The sequence below is a fragment of the Ictalurus punctatus genome, chromosome 2, assembly GCF_001660625.3.
Source record: "Ictalurus punctatus breed USDA103 chromosome 2, Coco_2.0, whole genome shotgun sequence".
In the NCBI taxonomy this organism is placed as follows: domain Eukaryota; kingdom Metazoa; phylum Chordata; class Actinopteri; order Siluriformes; family Ictaluridae; genus Ictalurus; species Ictalurus punctatus.
The window spans coordinates 11,819,503-11,836,801 of NC_030417.2; the positions used below are offsets into that span (position 1 = coordinate 11,819,503).

General features: G+C 40.1%; 1 protein-coding gene across 2 annotated transcripts in view; it reads left to right on the forward strand.

Moving 5' to 3' along the window:
- The window catches only part of prkcbb (protein kinase C, beta b), a 125,991-nt gene that overhangs the window by 61,992 nt on the left and 46,700 nt on the right, over nucleotides 1-17,299 (forward strand). For both annotated transcript variants that reach the window (XM_047151977.2, XM_017461337.3), the window contains exons 6-9: nucleotides 7,636-7,792; nucleotides 9,566-9,700; nucleotides 13,371-13,467; nucleotides 16,224-16,358. In XM_047151977.2, coding sequence (XP_047007933.1) covers nucleotides 7,636-7,792; nucleotides 9,566-9,700; nucleotides 13,371-13,467; nucleotides 16,224-16,358 — 524 coding nt within the window. The remainder of the gene's footprint in view (nucleotides 1-7,635; nucleotides 7,793-9,565; nucleotides 9,701-13,370; nucleotides 13,468-16,223; nucleotides 16,359-17,299) is intronic.

Consider the following 17,299-nt stretch of genomic DNA (forward strand, 5'->3'; position numbering starts at 1 on the left):
AGAGGTAGAAAGAGGGACATTGGTATGTAATTGTCATGTCCTGTCTCTGTCACTCAGACATGCTGTCAAACAGGGGTGGGGCAGAGATGAGTCAAAAGACAGCAGGCCCAGTGAAACCAAGGAGAATGCAAAATGTTCAGCAGAACAAAAATTCTCAATAGTGAAACATAAATAGCATCTTTTACAGTTTCATTTTTAGATGATTTTCGAAACTTTTTCATATGAATGCAAGGGTCAAAATGGTATAAAAAAAAGAAAATGTGAGAGAAAAATGGAGTGCAAATATATAGAGAGATGATCCGATCTAGTACGAAGTGTAACCAGAAACATAAACCTAACCACTGAAATTAAATATTTTTCAATTGACATGACTGAGAAAGCTACTGTGTGTCAAAAAGCCTTGATATTGACTATTCTACACATAAAATAATTATTTTAATGGAGTAACATTATTATTCTTTTTTGTGCAAGATGCTTTAACTTTAAGCTTCTCACTTTGATTTTCTAAATCTATTCATTAGTGTTAATTATATTTATATATTTTATAAATATATAAATATAAATATATGTATAATATATTTATAGTCAAAAAAATTTTTTTTTGCCTTAATTGGTATTCTGTTGTTTCTGATGGATATATTGCCGTTCTTTTGTTTCTATACAAAAATTCATTAAATAAATTTGCATGCATCCTTACACATATCTGTGCTTAAGAGATTGAAATAATATTATATGAAATATTATATAAATCCCTAGTTACCAAAATGTCTAGAAGTGGAGGATATATTATCTTTTGGAATTAAACTCTTCAAATAATTAAATAAATATGATAACAACCTTTTATTTAAAATGAATTAGCATATGCTATATTCAACATTGAGTTTAGACGTGATGTACGTTCTTTTTTCATTGTCGATTGTACAAGGAGCTTACACTGAACAGGCAGCTAATGCAAATTAAATTTGACATTTCGTTTATGATATTGAAATCCAGTGGTGAGAAAGGCAGAGTAAGTTATTTGTTATTTTTTGTCAGCATCATGACAGAGAGAGGAGACATTTCGCTGCAGAGTGAGGGTGACATGTTGTGGACAGAGTGTCAGGATTCTGTCTCCAATTCCTCATAACTTTTGTCCTGCCCAAACAAATTCCACTTCTGTCAAAATCCATGTCAATCATTTGTCTTATTTTCATTTAATATGATTTCATAGTGTATAATTTTAGCCTAAACCATTATTCCAGGTCATTTTCTTATTTACATGGTAACATGTTTACATATTGAACTGACTGATTGCGGCTTTTGACATGGAAAATGACTCAAAGATGAAATGACTAAAGTTGCCAGAATACTGTTGCTAGGCAACTGGGGAAAATGGACATCTAACGTGAACGATAGTTCATGACTGAAATTAGCAATGTAGAAGAATGTAAATAGTAATTACATCATTATTAATGTGGACAGTGAGTGTAACGACATAGTGAAAGTAGAAACAAGACAAATGTTGTGGAATATTATTTCCCTCATTTTATTTTTTTTTTCATTAAAAACTGAGTAAATTACACAGAATTTGCACTCAGCATTTATAACACAAATACTCAGCGCGATCAGAAAATCTCATAAAATGGTAAATCTTGTATTTCACATGGTATTATAAACATGGTAAACAGGTTTTTGGTCTACTATAGACCTGATATAAAGAATTAACGCATGCCTGCCAGCCAGACATTTTCTCTGGCGATGGTGTAAATGCCTACATAGATACATTTATGTATGTAATCTATGTGCTCTATGTGCTCCATTGTGTGTGTGTTATTACTAAGCGTGCTGGGTGTAGCACTCATCAGCTGGAAAATTAAGGTCTGTGCAGTCACACACACACACACGCACGCACACACACATTCTCTAAATGAAGAGAGCAGCCTACCTTCCCTCAGGCTGCTCTCTGTTTTCTCCCAGGATTAATCAGTGGAACGGTTGACTGTTGAGGGCAAACTCAAAATATTAATGTGTGTATATATATATATATATATATATATATATATATATATATATATATATATATATATATACACACACACACACAGTATCTCACAAAAGTGAGTACACCTCTTACATTTTTGTAAATATTTGATTATATCTTTAATGTTACAACACTGAAGAAATGACACTTTGCTACAATGTAAAGTAGTGAGTGTACAGCTTGTATAACAGGGTACATTTGCTGTCCCCTCAAAATAACTCAACACACATCCATTAATGTCTAAACCACTGGCAACAAAAGTGAGTACACCCCTAAGTGAACATGTCCAAATCGGGCCCAAAGTGTCCATGTTTTGTGTGGCCACCATTATTTTCCAGCACTGCCTTAACCCTCTTGGGCATGGAGTTCGCCAGAGCTTTACAGGTTGCCACTGGAGTCCTCTTCCACTCCTCCATGACATCATGGAGCTGGTGGATGTTAGAGACCTTGTGCTCCTCCACCTTCCGTTTGAGGATGCCCCACAGATGCTCAGTAGGGTTTAGGTCTGGAGACATGCTTAGCCAGACCTTCACCCTCAGCTTCTTTAGCAAGGCAGTGGTCGTCTTGGAGGTGTGTTTGGAGTCGTTATCATGCTGGAATACTGCCCTGTGGCCCAGTCTCCGAAGGGAGGGGATCATGCTCTGCTTCATGTTGGCATTCATGATTCCCTCAGTGAACTGTAGCTCCCCAATGCCGGCAGCACTCATGCAGCCCCAGACCATGACACTCCCACCACCGTGCTTGACTGTAGGCAAGGCACACTTGTCTTTGTACTCCTCACCTGGTTGCCGCCACACACGCTTGACACCATCTGAACCAAATAAGTTTGTCTTGGTCTCATCAGACCACAGGACATGGTTCAGGACATGGTTATGGACTAAATCCATGTCCTTAGTCTGCTTGTCTTCAGCAAACTGTTTGTGGGCTTTCTTGTGCATCATCTTTAGAAGAGTCTTCCTTCTGGGATGACAGCCATGCAAACCAATTTGAAGCAGTGTGCGGCGTATGGTCTGAGCACTGACAGGCTGACCCCCCACCCCTTCAACCTCTGCACCAATGCTGGCAGCACTCATACGTCTATTTCCCAAAGACAACCTCTGGATATGACGCTGAGTACGTGCACTCAACTTCTTTGGTTGACCATGGCGAGGCCTGTTCTGAGTGGAACCTGTCCTGTTAAATCGCTGTATGGTCTTGGCCACCGTGCTGCAGCTCAGTGTCAGGGTCTTGGCAATCTTCTTATAACCTAGGCCATCTTTATGTAGAGCAACAATTCTTTTTTTCAGATCCTCAGAGAGTTCTTTGCCATAAGGTGCCATGTTGGACTTTCAGTGACCAGTATGAGGGAGTGTGAGAGCGATGACACCAAATTTAACACACCTGCTCCCCATTCACACCTGAGAGCTTGTAACACTAACAAGTCACATGACACTGGGGAGGGAAAATGGCTAATTGGGCCCAATTTGGACATTTTCACTTTTGTTGCCAGCGGTCTAGACATTAATAGCTGTGTGTTGATTTATTTTGAGGGGACAGCAAATTTACACTGTTACACAAGCTGTACACTCACTACTTTACATTGTAGCAAAGTGTCATTTCTTCAGTGTTGTCACATGAAAAGATATAATCAAATATTTACAGAAATATGAAGGGCTTACTCACTTTTGTGAGATACTGTATATAAATGATACTTATTATAATTTCTCTATCCTTCTCTTAGTCTGTTGTGTATGTGTGTGCAGTAGGTATGAACACACAGAGAAGTGTACTACCTCACTCAATATCAGGTGTTAAGAAGAAATCACGTTGGACTTTCTCCTATATTCTTTTGGCGGTGCAATAATGAGCGCCGATTATAATAATAATCAGGCAATTATGGATAGTGTGATTTTGGAAAGAACGTCGTTGTTCAGTAGATAGCTAGCTATATTGTTTTCTTGCTGTGAAATATGTATATACTGTGCTAGGAAATCTCAGCTGTGTAATATTTAGTAATAATAACTAGCATTTCCTCTATTATGTTTTAGAAAGACAAAACCACTCCCTATTCTTGTTCTATAGGCTCATACTTGGTGAAAATATAAGTGACCTCTACCAGATGCCTTTTTTTTAGCATCTCATGTCCATTTTATAGTTAAGCGAAACATTTTTTTGTTGTTGTGTGTTTCGTTTTTTTTTTACCTGCATTGGTATGAATAACGACATTGCAATAAAACATTATTGAGCCAGAGGTGCAATGATACATAAGTGTAATGATATACCATGATAATCTGAAATAGAATGCTTTTTTTTCATTAAAAAAAAAGTGTGCACTCAATAACATCGAGTAGAAAGAAATAGCATTCACTTGTATGTACTGAATTGTATGCCACTTTTATCTGAGCTTTTGAGTGTTTAGTGATTATATTCATGACTATATCACACCTTTATACCAGGCTGCCAGTTTAACTGGTTAAAAAAAGAACATTGCAGGTCACAGTATCTAATGTCTATCAGTGTCTAATAACATTTACATTACATTACCTTTATTCGTTTAGCAGACGCTTTTATCCAAAGCGACTTAGATATATCAAGCAGAGAACAATACAAGTAGTGCTACCATACAAGATTTTTAATTGAGTTCTAGAGAAGCAAAGTGCGCAGAGGTGTAAGTGCCAGTGTAAGCGTAGAATGTTTTTTATTATATATATATGTAAAAGAGGGGAGGGGAATGTTAGTGGTTTGTTAAGTGTTTATGGAAGAGGTGGGTCTTTAGTCATTTTTTGAAGATAGTGACAGATTCTGCTGTCCGGATTGAGGTTGGAAGTTCATTCCACCACTGAGGGACAGTCAGTTTGCAGGTTCTGGAAAGAGACCTTGTGCCTCGCTGAGTAGGCACTACCATGTGTCGGTCGTTAACTGATCTCAGGTTGCGTGAGGGAACATAAACTTCAAGGAGATTGTTGAGGTAGGGGGGTGCTGTTCTAGACAAGGTTTTGTATGTGAGGATCAAGGCCTTGAATTTGATGCGGGCAGCTACAGGAAGCTGGTTGAGAGAGATGAAGAGTGGTGTGACATGGTTTCTGTTAGGCTGGTTGAAGACAAGTGCTGCTGCATTCTGAATCATCTGAATGTTTTGATGGAACTGGCTGGGAGGCCTGAGAGTAGTGTATTGCAATAGTCCAGTTTTTAGATGACAAGAGCCTGGACTAGTAGCTGTGTGGCCTGATCAGTGAGATAGGCTCTAATTTTCCTTATGTTGTACAGAATGAACGTACAGGAATGTGCAGTTGTGGAAATGTAGTCACCGAAAGTCAGTTGTCATCGAAAGTCACCCCAAGGTTTCTGACTGTCCTTGTTGGCTTGAGTGTGGTTGAGCCAAGCTGTGCGGTGAGGTTGTGGTTGATTTAGGGGCAGGCAGGGATGACGAGAAGCTCAGTTTTTGCAAAGTTTAGCTTAAGGTGGCGTTCCCTCATCCAGTTTGTGATGTCAGACAGGCACGTGGAGATGCGTGCTGATGGTGTCATCTGGATGTCATCAGCAGAGCAGTGATAAGAGAAGCCATGAGACTCAATCATAGGCCCCAGAGATGTAGTATAAATAGAAAAGAGCAGTGGACCCAGTACTGACCCCTGGGGAACAGTTGTGTATTTCTGAGTCTCAGAAATCCCTCCCTTCCACAATACCTTGAAGGAACTGTCTGAGAGATGATTGAGATGATTTACAGTGTCAAAGGAAGTGGAGATACTGAGTAAGATGAGGACAGATGATCTTGAGGTTGATATTGCTAATCGTAAGGCTTCAGCATAGCAGGCTCTGTGGAGTGACTACATTTGAAGCCAGACTGCTTGGTGTCCAGGAGGTTGTTCTGTGTGAGAAAAGTGGAGATTTGTTTAATACAGCTTTTTCAAGGGTTTTGGACAGAAAAGTGAGGAGGGAGATAGATCTGTAGTTGCCAACTGCTACAGGGTTAAGTGTTGTTTTTTTTAAGCAGTGGGGTCACCCGGGCCTATTTAAATGAGGTAGAGAATGTGCCGGTGGAGAGGGATGTGTTAAAGATGTGTTTGAGTGCAGGTAGTAGTGTGGGAGGGATGGACTGAAGAAGGTGAGAAGGGATAGGGTCTAGAGAACAGGTTGTCTACAGAACAGGTCGAACTAGGATGGCTAGTGAGGAGGAGTTATGAACCTGTCTCTGGGTGTCTGGGGTGGAGAACTGGTTCCTGATTGGTGTAACTTTATTGGAAAAGAAAGTGATGAAGTGACTGCAATGAGAGAGGTAAGGGAAGGGGAGGAGGAGGACAGAGAAGAGAAGATAAGGTTGTGAAGAGAGTACAGGTGTTACAAGAGACCTGCCAATCTTCTCCTGGTAGTATATGGTTTTCGTGGTAGAAATGCTATGGGAAAAAGAGGAAAGAAGTGTTTGGTAATTGCTTAGGCTAGTCGGACTGTTGACTTATGCCATTTGCCATTGGTAGCCATAGTGCACAAAAATGCCTATACTGCTGGCCTCACTAATATCACTTCCAACTGCAACCTCAGTTTTCCCCAGGAGGTCGACCATTCAGGTACTGGGCAGGCTCAACCCTGCTTAACCTCAATGGGAAACCCAGCAAGAACTGCAGGGAGATATGGCTCTGTTGTGCAAGAATTCATGTGTGGAAGGTTTAGAGCAAAATCCACAACAATATCCAACATCAAGGTCAAAATGAGGAAGCTCAAACACAGAGATCAGCAAACAAATCAGACAAAGGGCAAATTCAGAGAATAGTCGTGAATGCAGGTAAAGATCAAAACATAGAAATAGCAATTCTGGAATAGAGCATGCAGAATTTACACAAACATACTGTAGGAGTTGGCAAGACTTCACAATTACTGAATGTTTGACAAAGGTAAACAATAATTTGGGTTGTGTGTACAAGAAGTGGTGGCCCTCTGCAGGAGTGGAGGAGTAATGACCAGAGTGGATCCGATGACTAATAGTCCCACTGCTATATATTAACAGAGAGCTAGGGTAACTAGATCTGCTCTAAGTAAAGACTGCTATATTAAACAAAATGTGGGCACAATTTATGAATAGTTAATTGACAGTATGAATAAAGTAAATAGTGAGCACCCATTCTTATTTTGTGACCTCCATTTGGTTTCTAATGGTCGTACTAAGCTAATCTATGCGCACAATTTAGTACATTGATTATAGGAACTGTTTTCATGAATTGTCTGCTTTCCCAATGGCAGAGAACTAAGAAAAAAACAAGGTAATGATACAATAGATATAAATAACCAGCAAAACCTTTCTCCAAAAACCACACACAATTAATGTCATCTTACTTATAGTGGTAGCAAATCAGTAAACTGATGATTCATGGTTGGGATTCATGATCACGCTTTATTAGATAATTAGCCATTTAGGTAGCTGGCTTCAATATGGTGTTTTCTTATCTGACAACTATCTTTTGTGACACATGTATGCATAAATGTGCAATGTCCCAAACTACAGTCTTGGTTCACTTACTCCTGCAAATTCATTTTAATAAGAGACTTCTATAAAAAGCTTGTGTTTGGAACAGACTCTTCCTGCTAATTGCCAGTGTCTGATTGAAACTGCAGTGTGCATATGTGTTGCTTGTGTTTTTTAGTCAAGGAAGGGAGAAACTTGGTTCCAATGGATCCGAATGGCCTGTCTGACCCATACGTGAAGCTCAAACTCATTCCTGATCCGAAAAGCGAGAGCAAACAGAAGACCAAGACTATAAAGTGCTGCCTGAATCCGACATGGAACGAGACCTTCACATTGTGAGAAACTGTGACTTTATATATAATAAAGCCTAAATGGAAAAAGCAGATATTGAAAAAGATGACTCATAGAAATGTTATATGTTGTAAAGGTTGTGGTGTGGATAAAGGTGATAAATGGTGAAACAAACATTTGGGCATAAATAATGGCATAGCAAGTGTGTGTTCCAGTTTCCAGTTGGAAAAAAAGCTCAAATTAGTTTGTAAGACAAACATAAATAGTGAAGTTAATGCCGGTGTATAAATCAATTTCTCAATCAAAATGTATTTTTAATATAGTTTTTACTTAAAACGAAATTATTTCATCAAATAGAACCAAAGCTTCGTCAGGATTATAGTTAAGAGTTTTAAATATTAAATAGTTCTGATATGATGTTTTTCTTGGTCGCTGCTTAATTTAATAATATGTCAGTTGAAGACAAAATACAATTTACTAAGTTTTAATACTGGAGAGGTTTAAGCCTCGTATCCATGTAATGCATGCATTTATGCATTTAAATTAATCAAACACATTCTCAAAATGATCACTTATAATTACCAAGTTAAATTGGTTCCGTATTATATATTCCTCACACATCTGCATCTGATATCAACAGCATTTAAAAAGAACCTTTGAAAAGGGTTTCATTCACATATACTGTACCCTGTTAACATAATGCACACTCATGTCTACATTTTTTAAATTCATTTAAGCCATTATACTTAAGTTTCAAGTTCGATTTACTCTTCCAGGAGTCTCTTTAATATTCGATCATTTAATGAATGCAAAAAATATAATTTACATATAGTTTTCTCCATGACATGATACAGGAAAAAAAAATTTGTATATCGCATGCAATACACCAACTATTTGGTCATGCAATTTATCCAACTGTACACTCAAATTAGTTATTGATGTTTCAGTAAATCAGGGCCATGTCATAATATTATGCCATACTATCTAGTATTATTATATAGTGCATTACTAATCTACAATACATACATTACATGCTCGCTGTCCACTTTATTAGGAGTACCTGTACACATGTTCATGCAGTTATCCAATCACGATGTGAATGAAGAGTAAATACAGTAGATAAAATCATGCAGATACAGTTGAAGAGTTTCAGTTAATGTTCACATCAGAATAGAGGGGGAAAAAAGTGACTGCTGCATTGTTGTTATTGCCAGACAGATTGGACTGACTATTTCAGAAACTGCCGATGTCCTGGGATTTTCTTGTAGAACAGTGCACAGAAGGATGTGAAAAACAAAAAACATCCAGTGAGCAGTAGTGCTGTGGGCAGAAACATTGGAAGTCTACGATAACTCAAGTAACAAATATTTACAACCGTGTTGAGCAGAAAGTATGTCAGAATACACAACATGTTATGGTGGATCTGTTACAAAAGCAGAAAACCATGTCGGGTTGCAATCCTGTCAGCTAAGAAGAGGAATCTAAGGTTACAGTGGGCACAAGCAAACCGAAACTTGAAGGGTTGAGAGTTAAAGAAAAAGACCAGCTGGATTTTTTAAAAATGTATTTTATTTCTTTATTTCTTTATTTCTTTATTTATTGCTTCTCCCTGAATTTTTATTTGTTTTTCACACCATTCGCTGTGAACTGAAGAGTGCTGTGCATGAAAATCCCAGGATAATTGCATGAATGTTCCTAATAAAGTGAACGCTGCGTTTTTGCTGTAGTAGCAGTATTACACTCTACTACTTGACATAGCCGTTTGTGGTATTATGTGGATTGGGATGCAAACTACAGTCTCTCTCTCTATCTTTAAGTAATCTGAAGGAATCTGATAAGGACCGTAGGTTATCAGTGGAGATGTGGGATTGGGATTTGACCAGTAGGAATGACTTCATGGGTTCCCTCTCATTCGGCATCTCAGAACTGCAGAAACAAAGCGTGGATGGCTGGTGAGACACTCACTAACACACACACTCACACACACACACACACACACACACACACACACACACACACACACACACACGTATGCAGTATAGCGTCTGTCAGTCCCAGAGGACTCTCCACCTGTCTGTCGCTGGGAACGTGACCTCTGTAGACAATTATTTTTCATACAATAGATCACTGATCACAAATAAGAAGGAACGACAGACCTCTAACAAATAGGTAGACAGACAGAGAGACAGAAAAAAATGGAGCCTTCATTAATGCTTTAACCAAAATTGCATTGTTGCTGATTTCTGAACTCACTGTGTTGTGTTTGTGTGTGTCCCTTATGAGCTCAGTAATGATGATGCATACACTTAACTACACACCTACACACATTTCCTGCTCGCTCAGCTTCTCTTTATCTGAGGGTCTTCAAGAGCCTCCCTTTCATTTCCTTGTTGCCTTTCCCCTTCTTCCCTCTGTATCTCTTCCTCTGCTTTGTCTTTTCATCTCTCTCTCTCTTTCTCTCGCTCCTCTTCAGCCAGAGCTGAGGACTGATTTAATAAGAGGAAGTAAATGGCAGTGTCTTCTCTAAGGGTTTTCAAGAGAGTCTGTAAAGTGCGCATTTCTCACACTGACACACACACACACACACATGCACACACACACACACACACACACACACACACACACACACACACTCTCTCTCGCTTTTTCACTCCCTTGCTCTTTTACACACACTCCTGTAGTGTCTCTTTGACCTTTTGTTGCTCTTTCATCTGAAAGAAGACAATTTCTCTGCTTATTATATTGTGTTGACTCCCTTTAGTGTCCTTCCCTTTGTGTGACTACGTCTCTAATAAAGGCCTCTTGGGTATAAACCCCCCCCCCCCCCCCACCCCACCCCACACACACACACGCACGCACACACACCGATCAGCCATAACATTAAAACCACTCACAGGTGACGTGAATAATATTGATTATGGCATTGCAAGGGCCCCTGTCAAGGGGATATATTAGACAGCAAGTGAATGATCGGTTCGCAGTTTATGAAGTTTATTACTTTGACAAGAGATGAATTGTGACAGCTAGACGTCTGGGTCAGAGCATCTCCAAAACAGCAGGTCTTGTGGGGTGTTCCCGGTATACAGTGGTTAGTACCTATCAAAAGTGGTCCAATGAAGGACAACCAACGAACTGACAACAGGGTCATGGGAGCACAAGGCTCATTGATGCATGTGTGGAACAAAGGCTAGCCTGTCTCTTCTGATCCCACTGTAGCACAAATTGCTGAAAAAGTTAATGCTGGCTATGATAGAAAGGTGTCAGGACACCGAGTGCATCACAGCTTACTGTGTATGTGACTGCGTAGCCGCAGACCGGTCAGAGTGCCCAAGCTGACGCATGTCCACTGCTGAAAGCTCCTACAATGGGCACGTGTGTATTAGAACTGGACCATGGAGCAATGAAAAAAGGTGGTCTGGTGTGATGAATCATGTTGTTTTTTTTACATCATGTGAAATACATCAGGAATGGTTTGAGGAACATGACAAAGAGTTGAACGTGTAGATTTGGTCTCCAGATTCCCCATAACTCAATCCAATCGAGTATCTGTGGGATGTATTGGACAAATAAGTCCAATTCATGGACAGCCCACCTCGCAAACTACAGAACTTAAATGATCTGCTGCTAACATCTTGGTGCGAGACACCACAGCACAAATTCAGAGGTCTTGTTGAGTTCATGCCCTGACGGGTCAGAGCTGATTTGGCAATGGGCAGACCTACACAATATTAGGCAGGTTGTTTTAATGTTATGGCTGATTATTAGTAGTGGACCTTATTAGAAGTGGAGTTAAAATACTACTGAAGTGATAAGTGTGTCGCTTGCAATGCTGTCATGGAATATAAGCAGCATTCCTTGCTTAATACACTTTAATGGATCACATGCAGTGGTAATAATTTATTAATGCATAATAAATTACATATATGGTTCTCTTTCTGGAAAGGTTTATGTCTTGTTGTTTAGTACCGGACTGCAATTCATGTAAAATATGTTTGGTGATGTTTAAAATAAAATAGAATAAATATAAAGTACAATAAATTGAATAAGGTAAAGCTACCATTTTCTGCAAGGTTGATACACTATTTTTCCCATTAAATAGTTTCATTTGTGTTGCTCGTTAATATTAGGGTTAGTTAGGGTTTAAGGTACAAGTAGCATTTAGTGCTAGTTAGTGTTATGATTCGGATGGAACATGCACACCAAGCACAGCTAAGTGTGCTTATTTAATCAAATTACAAATATATTTGAGTACAAATTACAATCCTATTAAATCTCATTAAAATGCAGCAAAAATACAGATGCAAAAGTGCTAAGAGAAAGTGTGGGACTGAGCTACAGTGGGAAACAGAGAAAACCAGAAAGAACAACAGTGAGATACAGTGAAACACACACACACACACACACACACACACACACACACACACTGACAGAGAGAGAGAAATAGAGAGAGAGAGTGACAGAAATAGTGGAACAGACATACTGAGTAAGCATTAGAAATCCCCCTGCACTGTGTGTTGACTGTTATTGACCCTACATGGAGATTAGCTTGTACAAACACTAATTAGCACCATTACACACACACACACACACACACACACACACACACACACACACACACACACACACAGACAAATATACAAACAAACACACAAGTAAGGTAATGTTTTTTTTCTTATATCATCTATTACCCAAGCTTAAACACAACACACCCCAGTGATTTGTATCTATTACATAATATCCAAATGCTTCTTCAAAAGATCAGTCCTGATGCTGAAGAAGATTCACGGGACTTCGATTTAAAAGCAGACCAATAAGTAAACTGTTTTTGACCTGGAAGTTCAAGATTTAAAGGAGGTAAATAAAAAGCACAGCAAAGACGTATTAGCATAGGATGACTTCACTGGGCATTCACGTCAGCTAACTCACCTGATAATGTTAGCTCCGCTGATGTAAAATTGTCATGGTGAACCGAACTCCTAAAGGTGTGCATCGGGACTGGGATCCAAACAGGACAGAAAAAGTTGTGTGAGCAGGAGGTTTTTGCTTTTATGCACGTGTGAGGGAGTAAACAGACATGAAGCTTACAGGACAAAGACCATGTACAGCATTTTTTCATTCATTCATTCATCTTTAGTAACTGCCTGGTCAGGATTGCGGTGGTTTAAATTAGTCTACTAGTTATCTTTACTGTTTGATAGGGTGGAAGAGTACCATAGTCTGTTCAGAAATATCATATTGTGTGTTGATAAATGATTCGAACATAGGCTTTACTGTAGCTTGGCATAGACCTGGGTTTCATAGTTTGTGGTGTTAAAGGATATACATCTAGTCATTGGTTCTGCAGACTATATACCTCTGTGACCTTTGTTCGCATCAGGTGGAAGGGAACATTGTTTTGTGTTTTGCCTTTTAGTGATTTTATGGATTTCAAGTAGTCTCATGTGGGCTGTGACCACTTTTAACCCCAGGCCACACAATAATGCTTAAACTGCCTTAACACACAGTTACAGTATCAGAGATACAGTTCAGTGTTTCTACAGAACTTTTTTCATTATTGATAATCTATGACACTCTTTCTCTCTTTTTTCTTACACTTACACGTCTTCTTACACACACACACAGGTTTAAGCTGCTGAGTCAGGAGGAGGGCGAGTACTTTAATGTGCCTGTCCCAGCCGAGGGAGAGGAAGGAAACGAGGAGCTGAGACAAAAATTTGAGGTAAGACATCTATGCGTGAGTGTGTGTGTGCAAGTGTGTGTGTGTGTTTGCGCATAGGTGTGTATGCATGTTGTGTACATATTAGCACAAGGACATACAACAGTATGTAATACCATTGGCATTTTGAAAAGTACTGAGGACTAGGCAGGTTCATTCTGATGCTCATGTCACAGGGCAACCTAGCACACTCAGAGGAAAGTGCTGTCTGCCTTCTTCAGCATACATCACCTCACAGATGTCAATGATTGGCTAGAGGGCATTATGGTTACGCCTATGGGTAACATAAATAAACCCTGTGTCATTAAATAAAATAAAGCCACACTAAAGTGGCAGAGTGAGAGAAATCAACAGTACATTGCTGCAATTCATTTACATATACATAGTGCTCTACATGATGTGGGAGCTCAGTAGGGATCAGTGTAATGTGGAAACATGGCTGATAATAGTGAAAGTGTCAGTTGCATTTGAGAATTCTCTAAAGCTCTCTTTTCCTCCAGCAACTGGCAATTTTCCCTTATTCACCATGGTCAGCTAGGGACCAGCATACCCAGGGAAGTATACATTGCAGTGCTAAATTTAGTGCTGAGTCATCTTTGCTTGGCTTGAAATCCTTGGCTCAGTACCCAACACTGTACCCCCCCCCCCCCCCCCCCCCCCCTTATTGCCTAGAGCTCTGCTTGGTCCTACTCAAAGATAATCCAGCCACGAGTAACCAAACGCAGAACGGTGATCAACCTGGAATGACAAGTCTTGCAAAGAACTAGTGAGAGAGGTGGGAATTGGCGTCCTTGGCACATGCCATCTACTGGAGGGGCTATAGTTAGTAACCACGGTGAAGGAACGATCTGTCAGGTCGAACTGAAGCACATGTAGTGCCACTCAATGTCAAGTGCCTTGTTCCACTGCCACATACTGCTGTTCAGGGGTACAATTCTTTGGGCTTAAATGTGGGTTCATGAGCATTGGCACTGTTGTGATGATTCTGCTGGTAAAATGCAGTTGAAGCTTTGGCAATCCATTTCACTCTCTCTTTTTGTCATATCTAAAAGGGGAAGGCCAGGAAGGAGATGTTCTTCATTGCATACCAGGAAAGGTTCTCTATCTTTTTCCTCCTGCTGTTTGAGTTGATCAATGCAATACCCCATGCACGGTTCAGTTTCAGCCACATGATAGAGGAGGCTTGGGGGTGGGGGGTGGGGGTGGGGGTGCTTTAGTTACAAAAGGTTGAGAACCTCTGATCTAGAGAGACCCACTCAGCTCTTCCATCAGACAAGCCATGACGAGCCATGGCCTAGAAGCAGAAGAACTAGTAGTCACTGGCCATGTGTTTCAAAGTGTTGTCTTGGCAATGCTGGTTCCAGAAGGCTTTTCTATTAACTGGTCCATCCTCCATTTTGGGCCAGGGAGAACTGGCTTCTCTCTGCTGGCTGCTTTTCTTGCCGTTAGTCACTTGAGGTTGCTTAGTGGCACAGATGAGTAGTGAAGGGACTTGTACAGCTTGGCTACGCACTACTTTCCGGGGCTCGGCTTGAAGCAAGTGGATGAACTTGGCCGGCTATCAGATGTTCAGGCCAGAGGCAGTGCCACTTTACACTTAAGAGGAAACTCATCTACAGAATCATTGACTGGAGAAGGAGAGGTGCCAGGGTGTAATCCCATTTATGGAATTGGGTCAGTGGTGTCACTCAGATGTTGCCCTTGATCACTGTTTTAAGGCAGTCATAATTGCTGTCTTAGATGCATGATGGTCACAGAAAGGGTGTAATGATACATTATGTGATCTAACATCTAGATCCTGAATGTACACAGAAACTTTTTAAATGGCTTTCTTCCAGAGATGATTGTAACCAACACAAGTGGAGGGTGAAGGAGAGAACAAGTAGTCATGTTTTTCCTCACACACAGCCACACACACACACACACACACACACACACACACTCACACACACACACGCAAACATCCATCTGTCATTCTAAAATGTTCATGCTGAGATTGTTGAAAACAGCTAAACGCCTAAATGCTCACTTAAAGGGAGTGAGATCACACGTCTGTGTGTGTGTGTGTGTGTGTGTGTATGTGTGTGTGTGTTTGTGTATCTTCGTGGGGACCAAATGTCTCCATTTGCCTAGTCCCCAAACACTGATTTTATTTTTAAAAAAAAGTCCCAAAATTTTTGTTTACAGAAGTTAAGGTAGGGGTTAGATTTGAATGAGGCGTAGCATTAATGAGTTCTATTAATAATTTGTTTCAATAATGGTAGTGTTTGATTGACGAGTACTTACCAGAATTCATGCTAACCTCTTTTTTTTACCCTACTGTAGATTGCTATAGATATGGTAGCTAACTTTATAGACCATTTCATCACACATTCATGTGAACATTACATTTGTAAACTGACTTGGCAATCTCAGCCATTTCTTAAACCTGACATAGTCTCGCAGAGCATTATGGGTAATAATAATTCTCTCTCTCTCACACCAAGAATAACACAGAATGGACAATAAAACATAACCACTAATTAGATCTTTTGTTCCAGTTTCAGCAATTTTGTTTGATCTTTCTTTGTTTTTTTTAGCATTTGGGGGATTAAAAATGGCAGGTTTTTATGGCATATTTTATGGCATATTAGAACACTAACTAGACTTAAGATCTAGTGTCTGAGATGAAGTCTTTATTTACAGATATGACACAAAATAAATCAAATTGATGCTGTAGAAAGTTAACTTTTATGTCTGTGTGTGTGTTTGCCTTACAGAGAGCTAAAATAGCTTCTGTCGCTAAGAGGACAGACTCATCTGTATCCAAGTTGGAAAATAATGGAAATAAAGACCGGATGAAGCTCTCTGACTTCAACTTCCTCATGGTGCTTGGAAAAGGGAGCTTTGGCAAGGTCACTACTCCCATCTCTTGAACCATGTCTAGGCTGTCTGTCTATCTCTCTGTCCCTTCCTCTGTCTCCCCCTCCCTCTGTCCCTCAGTCTCCGGTTGTTTCTTCTTCTCTATCTATCTCTCCCCTGTCTCTGTCCTCTCTCTCTCACTGTCTCTCCTCTCCCTCTCACTCTCTGACTACCTCTGCCTCCCTCTCTGAATCTCTCTCCTTTCCCTCTGTTTCTGTCCTCTTCCTATCTCTCTCTTTCCCTTATTCTCTTCTCTGTCTTTCTCTCTTCCTACAAGCTCTGCCTCTGCCCTCTCTGTCTCTATCCCTTGCTCTCTCCTTAAGTCTCCACCTGCGTCATATGTCTTTATCCTCTCTCTCCCCTCTCTCTTTAATATCTCGGTTCTACTCTCTTATTCTGTTTCTTTTTGTCTGTCTGCTTTCTGTCTTCATCTTCAGAAGAGCTGCTGTACATCCCTATCCAAGCCGAATTCACTGTTTTGGAAGTCTGCCATTTTGTAGTCATGCCCTAATGCCACAAAAATGAATGTAGGTTTAGCAAATACACTGATGAACAGAGAGGAATAAAATCAACAGATGATTGAGACAGATAGAAAGACAGAGCGAAGGACAGAGAAAAAGAGAGACAGACAGATAAAAAGACACAGACAGACAGATAGATAGAGGAAAATGGTGTGTGTGTGGGGTGTGGGGTCTTCCATTTCAAAAGCTGGCAGTTGCCATGGGAACAGGCATATTGAGTGCTGCTGGGAGGCTGAGGATTGTGTGTGTGTGTGTGTGTGTGTGTGTGTGTGTGTGTGTGTGTGTGTGTGTGTGTGTGTGCGTGTGTGTGAGTGTCTGTGTGTGTGTGTTTGTGTAGGTGTAACAGATGTTTTTCCAAATTTCTCAATTACAGAGAAAATCTTTCTGAATCGCCTCACTGCTACTGCTCTGTC